Source organism: Crinia signifera, chromosome 5, assembly GCF_055691185.1.
Source record: "Crinia signifera chromosome 5, ASM5569118v1, whole genome shotgun sequence".
Taxonomy (NCBI): domain Eukaryota; kingdom Metazoa; phylum Chordata; class Amphibia; order Anura; family Myobatrachidae; genus Crinia; species Crinia signifera.
The window spans coordinates 147,865,538-147,880,975 of NC_139221.1; the positions used below are offsets into that span (position 1 = coordinate 147,865,538).

At 47.1% G+C, this 15,438-nt stretch overlaps 2 protein-coding genes across 2 annotated transcripts in view; both read right to left on the reverse strand.

The window, feature by feature from the left end:
• The window catches only part of RETREG1 (reticulophagy regulator 1), a 177,738-nt gene extending 167,049 nt beyond the window's left edge, over positions 1–10,689 (reverse strand). Inside the window, exon 1 of the mRNA XM_083188106.1 lies at positions 10,133–10,689. Within this exon, the coding sequence (XP_083044232.1) occupies positions 10,133–10,296 (164 nt within the window). The 5' untranslated portion in view covers positions 10,297–10,689. The remainder of the gene's footprint in view (positions 1–10,132) is intronic.
• LOC146079807 (uncharacterized) lies at positions 731–5,750 on the reverse strand. Its single transcript, XM_083186450.1, has 3 exons — positions 5,063–5,750; positions 4,066–4,210; positions 731–786 (listed from the first exon to the last, which is right to left on the reverse strand). The coding sequence occupies exons 1-3, from the start codon at positions 5,525–5,527 to the stop codon at positions 731–733; spliced, it is 666 nt and encodes a 221-aa protein (XP_083042576.1). The 5' UTR covers positions 5,528–5,750.
• Positions 10,690–15,438: the final 4,749 nt, after the last annotated feature.

Here is a 15,438-nt window from a genome sequence, read left to right on the forward strand (position 1 = left end):
AGTGGTAGGCCTGTTGGAGGAGCCGTTAGTTGACATAGGTGGCAGCGGTGTGTGTGATGGAGGTAAATCCACACAACAGCTAACTTTACCAAATCTTAGATTTATTAACCAGGCAGGACAATTTTAAAGGCTGGCACAGAGTCAATGCAGCTTATACCAGCAGATTCTGCCTCTATCTGGAGTATACTGGAGACACTCCATGGGCACGTCCTTGCAGCATGGAGGACAGGGCTGAAGATGTGAGTACACACCTTGGTTATGCAGCAGCACACAAGGTCAGGACAGCACAAATAGCCCTCAAGTAGGGATAGTCCTGCTGAAAACTGGACAGTTGATATATCTATATATATTTGCAGATCGATCTCAGCCCCAAATTCCACTCAGTTTTCCCATACCCCCCTCTTTCCACTGCTATGGTATATATTTTGGACAGAGGGGGACACGGGCAAACTGAGTGGAGTTTGGGGCATACTGATAAATATACATAGATATGCCAACTGTCTTGTTTTTAGTAGGACAGTCCTTACTTGAGGGCTATGTGTGCTGTGCTGACCCTGACCTGCCCGTACCCCCTTTCTGACGCTTCTTCATGTCCCGACACTCTGCTCTGTCCTGACCCTTGCTCCCATACTTACCCAGTCAGCCGGACTTCTTCTCCTATGACTGAGTTTGAACCATTGGGGCTCGTTTTAGGCTTCCACTGCAGACATATTGAGACTGGACAGACCTTCTAGTAGCCTAGCATGTGATCACTAATACAGATAACAACTCTGAGGTGCAGTAATTCTAGAGAAAAAAAAAAGTGAATTCAAATAAAATATATGAATACAAATATTACAGTGCCTCTCTTCTACACCTATATTACCATAAGACCGTGATACCCACTTCGCATGTGCAGTCACAGAACATCATATACCACCAAAAAAACTTTTCAACCTAGACTTTTATTTATTTTTAGCATTACACTCAGGTAAGTAAACAGATTCAATTTCAAAGGATTTACCTGGGATTGTTTTATTTCTGTGAAAGTGTATTTATGTCTCTTTTTGTCTGGTTTGCATAGAAAAGAGGCTCAGAGGATTTCAGGCAGCACCAGTGTTCCAACTCATTTGTGAAACACGTGAGCTAAAACATTTCTTGTGAGTAAAACTTTAACCAGGACTCCATACATGTGTAAACATTGGTACAATATATTCTGGGTTTTTTGTCCTTCTCACAAGTAGTCTTTTAAAAGCATACATGAACTGTGAAAACACATACATGAATTGTGGAAACATACCTGAATTGTGGAAATGCATACATAGGCTGTGTGGGAGGTACAGTCACAAAGGGCCTTATTTTGGTTCATTCTTTCTGACAAAATCCTTCTTATGTAGGGTACACACCAGGACGACCACCGTCGTTCACGACCGATAGACGACCATGGAACGATTTCCCTTGGACTTCCCGGGAGCTCCCAGGCAGTCCCCAGCAAACGATTAGCAAAAATTGTGTTTTTTTGCGGAACGATCTAGATCCGATCCCGATGCGCCCGCGATGGTCGTTAAGACGGTCGGATCGCTGGTTTTTGTTTTTTTTGCAAGAACACATGCGACCGTCGTCAGATGGGCCTTTGAAATTTGAATGACGGGGCTGGACTAGCAGAGGGGGGAGGACTAGCAGAGGGGGATAGGAATAGCAGCAGCCATTTTAAACCAGTGTATTTCTGCTTTGTTACTAGTGAGGCTTGGTTTATACCTGCTGAACGCTGGACATAGCTATTTACACATTACTTTGTTTTGCCTGCCATTACAAAGTGTCTTTTAACCCTGCACTATGGAGAATGCAGTGATGGGTAGTCACCAGCAACAGTACCTGCTCTATTATGCAGTTTTGAAGCTCAGGCGTCAGAGAGCCCAGCGCAGGAGAGAAAGATCATGCTGGACAAAGCAGTGGCTACTTCAGCGTCAGACTCGTTCGCACATGCCACTGCTCAGGGACATCAGGGAGAATAACCCAGACGATTTTCGTAACTTCTTGAGGATGGATGATGCCACATTCCAGGAATTGCTGCGTCTGGTGACTCCCCACATCGAGAAGCAGGATACCAAGTATCGCATGGCTATCCCTGCTGAGGAACGGCTGGTGGTGACCCTGAGGTTTCTGGCGACAGGACGGTCTCTTGCTGACCTAAAGTTTGGATCCCTCATCTCCCCGCAAGCTTTGGGCCTCATCATCCCGGAGACCTGCAAAGCCATTGTGAAGGTGCTGCAGTACCAGTATTGCAAGGTAAGATGAAATATACACTGTACACTTTATTGTGCAAACAAAATATTTTTATTTATAATTTAGGCCTAGGACAGAAACAGGTTTTTTAGGCCTTTCATGGTTAAAACATGTAAAATAGTAAATAGATTGTGTCAACACAAATATATTATAATACCATATATAAAAGATATTGTACAAAAACACACACTATATATAAAGATTTAAGTATGTATGACCCAGTTTAAACTTTCCCACTAAGTACGGGCTACTGTGTGGCAGAGGATGTCTGCCGCAGATAAGTAAAGGCTGCGGCCCACATAGCGCATGGCGCAGATGCAATGGTCCCGGCCCCATTGATGTGCGCCATACGCCATGTGAGCAGTGGCCATCACATACCTGCAGCTGAGACCATGTCTGCCGCACAGTACCCCATACTATTGGCAAAGACAAAAGGGTAATAAATGGAGTTTGCTCTCCAGATTGAGGAGAATCCTGTTCTCCCTCTGGTAATGCAGGTACAGGTAGCAGCATATAAAAAGAAAAAAAAGACACTCTGGTAACTTCTGAAACAGGCCCTTACAACAGTAGGGATAAGGTACTGTGTGGCAGAGGATGTCTGCTGCAGATATGTAAAGGCTGCGGCCCACATGGCGCATGGCGCAGATGCAATGGTCCCGGCCCCATTGATGTGCGCCATACGCCATGTGAGCAGTGGCCATCACATACCTGCAGCTGAGACCATGTCTGCCGCACAGTACCCCATACTATTGGCAAAGACAAAAGGGCAATAAATGGAGTTTGCTATCCAGATTGAGGAGAATTCTGTTCTCCCACTGGTAATGCAGGTACAGGTAGCAGCATATAAATAAACAAAAAAAACACACTCTGGTAACTTCTGGAACATGCCCTTACAACAGTAGGGATAGGTACTGTGCGGCAGAGGATGTCTGCTGCAGATATGTAAAGGCTGCGGCCCGCATGGCGCAGATGCAATGGTCCCGGCCCCATTGATGTGCGCCATACGCCATGTGAGCAGTGGCCATCACATACCTGCAGCTGAGACCATGTCTGCCGCACAGTACCCCATACTATTGGCAAAGACAAAAGGACAATAAATGGAGTTTGCTATCCAGATTGAGGAGAATCCTGTTCTCCCTCTGGTAATGCAGGTACAGGTAGCAGCATATAAATAAACAAAAATACACACTGTGGCCCTTGTGTGGCAGAGGATGTCTGCTGCAGATATGTAAAGGCTGCGGCCCACATGGCGCATGGCGCAGATGCAATGGTCCCGGCCCCATTGATGTGCGCCATACGCCATGTGAGCAGTGGCCATCACATACCTGCAGCTGAGACCATGTCGATGGTAAATGATAAAGTAGCCTATTTTTTAAGACAGATCCTCAAAAACAGGACACTCTGGATCTTCTATCAGTAAAGAACTGTAGAATTGACGGTACTTGGGGGGTTGAGAAGGCTGTGTAGGTGTTGACTGGGTATGTGTTGGAATTGTGCTCGACTGGCCTGCTACGGTGGCAGGCGGAGTAGGCACTGGTGATTCTAATGACAGTGGTGTGTCTGGTGCACTACCAATGCCAACTATTTTAGTGCCACTGTTGAGATACCCTAAACTGCCATTATACACCAACTCCATGCATAACTTTTCAAAAGTAAGTTGCTGGTCAGGAGCCATGTTGCGAACACACTCTGCCACATAAGTGAAGTAGTTGTCATGTTTGTCCGGGTTTCTTTGCAGGACTTGATGTGCCCGCATCATAAATTCTTCATGTGCCGCTGCTTCTCCTTTTTTTCCTTTGCCACGCATTTTTTTGGCACGGGGGAGTGGTGGAGTGGGTTCCAGGGTGGGTGGCGGAGTGCGTGCCGGAGTAGGAACTTCGTTCGATGTGCATGCATTCTCAGATAGGACAGATAGGTCTGGGGTTGCAGGTGGGTAGTCACCAAGCTGTAAAAAAATTGAACATGTTTACTAATCAATTCTATTTACTTCTAATTTCAGTTCCCTACCAGCGTGAATGAATGGAAAGTCATCGCAGAGGAGTTTGAACAGCGATGGAACTTCCCAAATTGCGGTGGAGCCATTGATGGCAAACATGTCCGCATAGCCCAGCCTATCAATAGTGGTTCCTACTATTTTAATTACAAGGGCTATTTTAGCATTGTACTAATGGCTGTTGTTAATGCGAACTATGAGTTTATCTTCCTGGATGTAGGAAGGAATGGCCGTGCATCGGATGGTGGCACTTTCAAGGACACAAAGTTCTACGAAAGGCTCATAGCGAACACCCTTCACTTGCCGTCTGTCCAGGAAACTAAACAGGGGCTTAACTTTGTTTTTGTGGCTGACGAGGCTTTTGGCCTGCACGAGCATGTCATGAAGCCATATGCGCAAAGGGGGTTGAACCATGACAAAAGGATCTTTAACTACAGGCTATCCAGGGCACGGCGTGTTGTGGAAAATGCTTTTGGCATCCTGGCAAGCCGGTTTCGCATTTTCCACACTGCCATTAACCTGAGGGTGGACAAAATTGACTGGGTTGTCACGGCGTGCTGTGTCCTGCACAATTTGCTCCGCAGAAAAGCCACACAGCAAAGGGCTACAGGCACAGCACTCCAAGAAGACCAAGAACTGCCAGAGGAGGTAGTGCAGATATCCTCCTTGCAAACCCCAACACAACGCTACACAGGGAGTGCACGAGCCAAACAGGTGAGGGAAGAGTACATGGCCTACTTTAATGGGGAGGGCGCTGTGGATTGGCAGGAGGAATCAATTAGATAGCCAAAAAAATAGACTCACCGATGCAGACTGCGAATTCTCCTCCTCCTCCTGCGCCGTGACTTCTTGGTTTTCATGTTCTACCATAAGGACTACTCCTGTCCTCATCGACTCCTGGCTGAGGGTGAATGTCAACCGGTCATAGTACCAGAGCGATGTTTGATACATCTCGTCGACTCCAGCACCAGACTTCTTTGCAGCCTCCATCTTCTTGTGTTCCTTTAAGAACACCGTGCGCATATTCTGGATGCGTTTCCTCACCCATTCAACATTGGCCTCTGGATGAAATGGAAGACTGTAGCGTGCCAACTCCTCCAAGGCTTGGTTTCTTTTCATTTTGTTTGAATACTCCTTGGATTTGGTTCTCCACAGGCATTCGTGTGTACGATATTTTTCAATAAACCCTTCCAAAAACTCTTGTTCCTTTGCGTTGGACATTGGGACTGTAAAAAGATAAAACCATTTTAGTTGTTTGTTTTGTTTCATATTTAAATTTTTATAGTTATAGTTATACCCATGTTTTGTTTCATATTAAAATTTTTATAGTTACACCAGTTACCTAGTTCTTATGTTTTAAGTATTTAAAATGTTAATAAACTTTTATGAAAACCACTATACATTTTATTGTGCAGATTGCTATTCACACACACAGGTGAATGGGGCCTAGCAGAGAGGAGTGCATGGAATACTGCAATGGTGGACAATGGTTTATGTATATATATCTATATATACACAAACACACACACACAGGTGAATGGGGCCTAGCAGAGAGGAGTGCATGGAATACTGCAATGGTGGACAATGGTTTATGTATATATATCTATATATACACAAACACACACACACACACACAGGTGAATGGGGCCTAGCAGAGAGGAGTGCATGGAATACTGCAATGGTGGACAATGGTTTATGTATATATATCTATATATACACAAACACACACACACACACAGGTGAATGGGGCCTAGCAGAGAGGAGTGCATGGAATACTGCAATGGTGGACAATGGTTTATGTATATATATCTATATATACACAAACACACACACACACACACAGGTGAATGGGGCCTAGCAGAGAGGAGTGCATGGAATACTGCAATGGTGGACAATGGTTTATGTATATATATCTATATATACACAAACACACACACACACACAGGTGAATGGGGCCTAGCAGAGAGGAGTGCTTGGAATACTGCAATGGTGGACACTGGTTATATGTATACACACACACATGGGGCCCACCCAAAAAAAACAGTGACATGGTCGGGTGCACGGTTGCCAAACCAGTGCTTTATACACACTATATACATTGGTGGCAACAGTGGGCATGCATAGAAGAGCATTGGGAGTGCAAACATACCAGGTTGTTGTTCTGGGAGATGAGACAAGAAGGAGAGTCCAACTGCTGCGCCAGCGCTGTTTGCTATGTGGAAAAACATGGCGCCGGGGGAGTGTTTAGGAAATGCCACTCAAATAGGCTGGATCAAACGACGGACGCACCGACGGACGGACGACGGAGGCGGCAAAAAACACTCACGATCTGCATACGATTGACGGTCGGTCGGCCTGGGATTGACGGATCCTACCTGCAGCACGTAGGACCAAAGATGCGACCAAACGAGCGGCGTGAACGCGCATTGGATCGGAATCGGATCAAATAAATGGCAAAAACACACGATAATACACACAATCTGCATACAACCGGTCGGAATCGGATCTAAATTGACAGAATCGTGCCCTAGTCGTCCTGGTGTGTACCTAGCATAAGATGGACAAAACCATGTGCACTGCAGGGGGGGCAGATGTAACATGTGCAGAGAGAATTAGATTTGGGTGAGTAATTTTGTTTCTGTGCAGGGTAAATACTGGCTGCTTTATTTTTACACTGCAATATAGATCTCACTTTGAAGTAAAACCCCACCAAATCTAATTCTCTCTGCACATGTTACATCTGCCCCACCTGCAGTGCACATGGTTTTGCCCATCTAAGAAGGATTTTGTCAGAAAGAATGAACCAAAATAAGGCCCATAGTGACACTCTCAATTATTACAGCAGTAACTAGTTAAAAATGAATAGAAATCAATTTAAAACAGCTAGCACTGTAATTGCCTAAATCATAGGAACATATATGAAACAATGGCCCTGATTCTAGTCTGTTGTCTCCCTTGTGCGTTCGCACAGGGGAGCGATGTTTAGCTACTGCGCATGCGCATAAACTTTTATGCTCTTGTGCAGCCGCTTTGTGCGAGAGGGGCGGCAAATTGATTATTCGCTGGCCCGTTTGCATATAGCAGTGTGGGCGAGGGGCGGCAGCGGCAGCCTAGGGTAGCGCCTATGGGAATGCCCAGCGTTTCATGGGCGTTCCCATGAAAATGCTGGGCGTTCCCATGGAAATGCATCGGTGACACAGGTGCCGGAGGCAGGTAGTTGACATCACCAGTTGTCAGCTGCCCGCCTTCTTCCTGTAGAGGGGTGCCGCAGATCTAAAACCCCAGAGAGTGTCTTAGATCTCGGCGACCATCGAATGATTTCTGCCCCGCACATAAGCTGCAAATGGATGTTTATTAAAAACATCCATTTGCATGCGTGCAGGTGAAATCTGCATGTGGGCGGGCAGTGGGCGGACCTTCGTGCGGCCGGTGGGCATCGTTTAGATGACCCACAAAACAGCGAATTAGCAGCTTTGCGGGTCATTCAGAATGAGGGTCAATGTGTACAAAAGATTATTCTCCCATGTCTCCCCTTTCCAGAGTACTTTTACTCCTCAGAGAAAGTGGAATTACATGCTCGAATTCAGTTTAGCTCTAGTGCTGCCCTCGATTTCCCTTTCCTTGTATAATATTTTTGTTTTTAGTAAACTTTTTTTTTAGTTAAAATGTATTTATTACATTTTGACTGTCTTTGGACCAGTCCTTTGTAATCTGAGCAGGCACACTGGCACCACTAACACCCCCCTCCCCTATCATGGTGCCCCCCCCCCCCCCGGTCATTTTCTTCTGGATCAGCCCCTGTCTATGCATAGAGACCAATGTCAAACAGAGTCTGTAGGCCTGTAGCCCACGGTGGAGTCCCCTCCCTTTGCACCATAACTGTCTGAGAAAGAGGTGTAGCCAATATGATGATATTCTGTTTGAAATATTCCATTCTGGCCCCACAGCAGATTGTTGTGAGGGAACAGGGACTAAAGACATGTGTCCAGCCCCCAGCCTCATCAGCAACCTGCTCTACTGATCTATATGTGTTTATATATATATATATATATATATATATATATACATATATATATATACATATATACCCTTGATAAGCTCATTTACCTGAAACCTGTGACAGCTGCCCCTTTAATACTAATTCAGGTGCTGTGTTTGGGATTGTCTCACCTTATAAAAGCCATGTTACTTGGCAGTTGAGCATTAACCCAGGAAAAAAAACACATGTTCATTTTAGCTATGATGTGTAAGCAGGTGCCAGGTTCCTAAGAAAACCAGTTGCTAGTGTAGGACTTGCAATGAAATGGGGTCCCTTGGCGATGGGCTGCAAGCTTAAATGCATTGATCAATTCATGAACTAAAACCCCATTATTTATTTATTGATTATTTGAATGTTAAGGTGAGTTAGTTTGTTGTAGTGAGTGCTGGGCCCCCTGTGTTCGTATTTACTAGAGTGTGTGGTCACAGGCCAATGCACCCCATCCTGGGAAGTGGGTGCTGTTTGCACCCCATTCTTAGGAATGGCGAGTGTGTTGGTACTTCTGTATCTATATATATAGGTACTTCTGTATCTATATATATATATATATATATATATATATATATAAACACATATATAGATAGTGTTCACGTTAGGCTGTTTTAGAAGGGAGCCACGCCCTGCACGATTTTTAAAGGGCAAAACGTGCCCTGCCAGTTTTGCAGCACCCTGCTAAAACAAACCAGCCTGTTTGTCCCAGCTGTGGGCTTCCAGAGCTCTAGGGAGATACCCAGCGCCCACGTAGATGCTGGGCACACCCCCAACATAGACTTTGGCAGGCAAGCCGACCCACATTGGTGGTGTGGGTGGACAGGGCCGCCACACTGGTAACGTGGGCGGCCCGTCCACATTTGTGACGTTGGTGGGCCTTCCCCGCTGCATTCAAAGTGCCCCTTGTCCTCCAGCACCCGCCCTCCTGCGATGCTGGAGGGAATACTATATATATATATATATATATATATGTACACAGTATATAACTAAGAGTACAAGCCAGCAGTAATATCACAGTAAGATAATGACACTAATATGTCACAATAAAATGTCACAATCAGTGTTTCTTCATATGTCCGATATCAGCATCTATTTAAACAAGACGCAGGATCCATTTTGCAGTAAATCGATTTATTCATAAAAATACCCAATGCGTTTTATCTAGCGACTTCATCAGAGGTAAAGCAAAATAATGGTCATCACAACAAAATCAGGATATCAGAGAATTCAAAACCCAGATAGACAGGGCAGCAATGACTATATAGTGCAAATCGAATGTAGATAGCATGAATTGTATGCAAATAGTACAGAGATAGCAAAGATTGTATAGCAGTCGAATCTTAAGTCGAGTAGCAAGGGAATCTCACCGTGTAATTAGCAAGAGCTTGGCTACAGTGTGGGTTTTCAGTGCAGAAGAAGGCATTTTTGCCTGTATTGCACAAGTAATGGGTTTGTTTGAATACATTTGCAATATGACACTATTTCTAGAGCTGTGGGAGATGAGCTGACACCTCTGCAGGAATTACATGGCAGAAATGAATAGTCACTAATAATGTATATTATCATCAGTATGTGCTCATCAGAGGCAGAGGCACACATCCCATCCCACATAGGCTTGTTGCATGACAATGCAGTGCAGGTGACATGGTGCATGACAAGATCCCAGCCACAGCATTCTTCCTGATGCCATATGAAAGCACAGCAACAACACAAACAGATCCACCCGTCGGTGTGATAAACATCGCCAGAGCAAGTGCATTGTTCTGTCATCTGTAGCCATCACCTGCCCACCTCTCCCACCACACAGCCCACTCCCCCGAGTGCTGATGCATGGCAGTACCTACCAGAGAAGAAGGTGGCTGCAGAGGAAGTTGGCCAGGCTGAGCAGGGGCCTCTGCCAGCTCAGGATGTCTCTCACTCGCTGCAGCATCATGTCACCCCAGGAGGGCTGCCAGGGCTTATCCTGCCACACTGCCCGGCTCTCCTCCGTGCCACTGGCCGCTGCCATAGCGGTGACTATCGGTGTGCAATGCCCAGCAGCACTGACCGCTCCCGCAGTCTCCCTCCCCTCACCCAGCCTGATCCGGAGAGGATTCCCGGTCCCCCATGTAGGACCCGCAGGTGGGATCTGGAGGAGGAGGCTTTCCGGGTGCTGCTGGTTGGAGCGGTGCTGCCCCCTCACACGTCACTCCGGGCACACACGCTCCCAGCGATGTGTGTGCTGCTGCTGCTGCTGGGAGTCACAGCCCTGGGAGCTCTCCTCTTCTTCCTGCAGGAGCAAAGTCATTTCCAGATAAAGGGAAATATTAATGCCATATCCTGCTGTAACCCCCATACATGTCACTGCTGCAGCTGCTATTACTGACTCCCACAGATGGGAGCGGGTTTATTTACTGATGGGAGATCTATTGAAGATGGGATGTTGTATGGGACAACCAATCAGATTCTACTTATTAATTTAGCAGCTTCAAGATAATAGATAGAATCCCATAGTAACTTCCCATCTTCAATAGAACGCCCATTTTAGTAAAATAATCTCCAGAGGTGGGAGAAATTGACATTCAACATGTGTCCATCCAGTTCCAGCCACTGTGGAACTACACATCCCAGTATACCCTGCCACAGTTTTAGCATGCCCTTATAAGACATCTGTGGCAGAACATGCTGGCATGTGCCGTTTTACAGCAGCTGAAAGTCACATGTCAAATATCGATGAGGTCTGTCTGGCCATCAGAGTTTTTGCTATCTATGGTAACAACCATTGATGATGATGATGATGATCAGGCCTTAACGTGGTCCTGTAGAGGTGGTGGAATCCATGTCCCCCCCTCTCATTAGCTGCAACAAGGCTTGCCACCCTGCCAGGGGCTGGCTGGCAATATTCACCCTGGGGGGAAAACATGAGCAAGTGGCCCTGGCTTCTCTGCCAGCAGCACACATATCCACCCCATGGAGTATGTCAAAAATGATAAGCCGCAAAAGTGCACTCACCATTTTGTATAATACAATAGTATGATGATCGCAAAATGGTTAGATGTTCTGCACACTGAGATTTTGGCCCCCACAGAAAAAAAAAAAAAAGTAATTCATGGCCCTTTTTTCTCATTATTTTTCTTGTAGTAATGCTCTTTGGACGTTATGTTACACATTATAATGGCCCTTACATTTTATGCCACACCCTGTAATGCCCATTAAACAATATGCGCAGCGCCGTTACTGCCCATTATACATTTTGCCACACATCATACTGTCCATTACACATTATGCCACAACTTAATGTCCCCTGCAAAATAGGTCACACAAAATAACGACGATTACACATTATACCACACACGCCGTGATGCCACTTACATATTTTGGGAGAGATTCTCTAAACTAAAAATGCGGTAAAAACCCTGATATCTGGGTTTTTACTGCATTTTAGGATGCTCTAAGCATCCCCGCCGGGTTATGCCTATGGGCTTCTAACGCGACCCACCGCCACACCGACCCCCGCCGCCCAGGGGCGAATTTAGGGGTCAGGCCGCCCCTAGGCACAATATTTTTGTCCCCCCCCCCCCTATTTTAATGTTATCATATATGTATATACATTGATATTTATATATTTCATAAAAATGTAACTGTAGCCCACCTTAATATTTTTTTAAGCACTCTGGACTGCTCACTGCACAGAGGACCCGGAGGGAGGAACTTATTAGTACAGTGATTAGGACAGTGTATCCGTCAGTCTCTTCCTGGCTCACACACTGTGACTGACTGAGTGCAGGGAGGATCTGCGTGCCGCTCAGCTCAGCTGCTGGATACACAGCAGCCAATAGACTGTGTGTGTGTGTGTGTGTGTGTAGAGTAGCCAATGGGCGGGAGCCGGCAGCAGTGAGCCTGAGCAATTTTTGGACGCGCAGGGGGACCGTCGGACCCGGCCACTAAGCGGTGATGTAATGTGCTTGGGAGATTGGGTGGGCAGTGGCGGGTGACGAGTGGTGCTGCCTCCGACATATGATAATTCATGTCTGTGGCGCTCGTCACTCGCCGCTGCCCACCCGCTGTGCCATGCTGCTATTTAACAGAATGTCAGCCTGCCTGCCGCCCTTAATTGGTGCCGCCCTGAGGCCGGTGCCTCACGGGCCTAGGCACAAATCCGGCCCTGCCGCCGCTCAGCATAGACCCCCTCTGCCCCGCATCGACCCCCCCTCACCTGTGTCCGGGCAGCACAGTGCTGTGCTGCCCGGACCTGTTACCTCCTCCTCCCAGCACTATGATTCTCTTCCGGGTGCAGGGAGGAGGAGAGCCCGGCGCAGCAGCAGCGCCGGGGAAGGGAGGGAGGGGGGAGCTGCCGGGTCCCGAAGGGACCCGCTGTCTCTCACCGCAAAGGACAGCTCTTAACGCAAGAGATGTCCTTTGCCATAATTATGACTGTGACAGGCAAAGTGTTGACCGGCAGCAGCATCCTGGAACTTCGGGACCATTATTGCGCCACCTCCTGGCTGTATATGTATGCATACAGCGCAGCAGTGGCCCCAGTGCTGCATGACTGCACTACATATATAAGAAAATAGTTATGCTCCTCCTCTCCTCTATGAAACACCAGCAACACTGCGTCACCCACACCCATCTCAGCATAACGGAGCCCCAGCTCCCAACACCTCTGTTATTTTCGACAGGCTGATAACTATTTTTTTTATGAACAAACTGCTGCAAAAAGGGATGTGATTTCACAAACAAGAGGCATGGCAACACAGTAGTACCCCCAAGTGAGATTATGCACCAGTAGCACATTTTTTTCACATTACACTGCACATAGTGCCCCTGATTCACCACATAGTGTCCATTATACATATTATGTACTAGCTGACCCGCCCGGCGTTGCCCGGGAAAACCTTGGGGTTTCTTTATTTCCAAAATTGCTGAAAAATGTCATCTTACAGTATGCTGTGCCAAAGACCTAAGATTGTAATTTGTTATCGATTTTACCATAATGTTAGAATGTGTTTGCATTGATACTCAATGACGGCAATGAGGTGTGGTGTAGTTGTTTGAAACAAAATGCTCCTGAGTTGATAACTTGTATGTGTTGATGAATTCCACATCCACTCCTGAGATTTAGCACCTACTGTATGACATATCCTCCAACATCTGAGGGTCAGAAATCGGTACAAAATCAGAAAGGGACGTGGCCACACCTCCATTTCTATACTTTCAATGGTACAGTTTGTAGGGGGTGTAATTACAGGCGCTGAGTGCGTGGGGACTGGGGTGGGCGTTACTTACCGTGCCATAATTAATTAAAAATGTAATGTAATGTACCACTGGGAATGGGTGCAATGGGCCAAATTCTTCCCTTCACCCGCCGGGCCAATTCACTGATCCAGCCATCACAATCATCAATGGATGCATTGATAAGGTTTGGAGTGTAAGAAGTTGAAGAATAAGACTGAGAAAAAGAATTGGCATGTTATAAAGTGTACAATTTACTCAATAAATCGTGAAAAAAAATGTAAGTGTACATACAGTAGAAGTACAATCAAGAAATGAAAGTAGGATTAAAAAATAAGTTCTGATTCAAACTGATAATTGTTTGGATGGGGTGGAACAAATCTTTAGGTGGGGGTATGGATATTGTGGGCATAATTGGTGTTTGTTACACCTACAGGGGGCCCTCAATTCATGAGATTTTCACTACAGTGTCATGGTCACAGTGTCACCATAGGGGGATTCCCAATTGGGGTCCAGGTGGTCTTTTAGGGACCCTTTACAATCTTGTACGTCTCTTCTCCTTGAGTTTACGGTCTCCCTTAATGATAGTCAATCACTGAGGGAGACCGTAGGCTCCAGGAGAAGAGACGGTACTCTTTACCTAGAACGGCGCCCACGATTGAAATCGCGGGCATCGCGGGTAAAATCGCGGTAATCGCGGGCATCGCGGGTAAATCGCGGGTACATCAAAATCGGGTACCCGCGATTACCGCGATTTTCCCATAGGGAACAATGTTAAAAAGGCAGATTGACCGCGATTTTAGCGTTAAATGCCTCAATGCCCGCGATTTTTACATAGGAAACAATGTTAAATGGGCCACAGAGCCCTAATAGTCCCCCTGAAGTCTTAAATGGCCCCCAAAATTTTTAACGCCACCCCACGATCAACGCGAACCCGAAGCGTGGCGAGCGCAGCGAGCCCGCGAGGGGCGGCGGTACGCGTCCTACGACCTTTTCATGCCCTACTATCCATGTCGGCGTGGAGTTGAGAATAGAATAGTGTGGCGAGCGCAGCGAGCCACCGAGCCCGAAGCGTGGCGAGCGCAGCGAGCCCCGCGAGGGGACGCGGATACCTTCACAGTTATACGCGTCCCCTCGCGGGCTTCACAGGTGTCCGCGTGGCCACGGACACCTGTGAAGCCCGCGAGGGGACGCGTTTACCTGTGAAGGTATCCGCGTCCCCTCGCGGGGCTCGCTGCGCTCGCCACGCTTCGGGCTCGGTGGCTCGCTGCGCTCGCCACACTATTCTATTCTCAACTCCACGCCGACGTGGATAGTAGGGCATGAAAAGGTCGGAGGACGCGTACCGCCGCCCCTCGCGGGCTCGCTGCGCTCGCCACGCTTCGGGTTGGCGTGGATGGTGTGGTGGCGTAAAAAATTTTGGGGGACATTTAAGGGTTAATGGGCTCTGTGGCCCATTTAACATTGATTTCTATGGCCAAATCGGGTGGATTGAGGCATTTAACACTAAAATCGGGTCCATCGCGGCTTTTAACATTGCTTCCTATGGGAAATCGGGAGCATCGCGTCGCGGGCATCGCGGGTACATTTATGGCCGGCCGCGACGCGACCGACGCGATTTTTCAGGTTTAACATGGTTTTCAATGGGAAAATCGCGGGCATCGCGTCGGTCGCGTCGCGGGCAGCCATAAATGTACCCGCGATGCCCGCGACGGGCGCCGTTCTAGGTAAAGAGTACCGAAGAGACCAACGGGATTGTAAAGGGGTCCCTAAAAGACCACCTGAACACCAATTGGAAATCCCCCTACGGTGACACTGTAGCGAAAATTTCTCATCAACTGGGGACCCCCTGTAGGTGTACCAAACACCAATTATGCCCACAATATCCATACCCCCTCCACCTATAGATTTGTTTCGCAACCCACCGCCATCCAAA

Bases quoted from the DNA above. Each gene is read 5' to 3' on its own strand.
- LOC146079807 (XM_083186450.1), bottom strand. From the start codon at position 5,527: ATGAAACAAAACAAACAACTAAAATGGTTTTATCTTTTTACAGTCCCA. The intron at 4,211-5,062 runs GTGAGTCTATTT...ATTTTTTTACAG, and splicing joins AGAATTCGCAGTCTGCATCG to CTTGGTGACTACCCACCTGC. The intron at 787-4,065 runs GCAAAGGAAAAA...TTTTTTCTCTAG, and splicing joins CCGTGCCAAAAAAATGCGTG to AATTACTGCACCTCAGAGTT.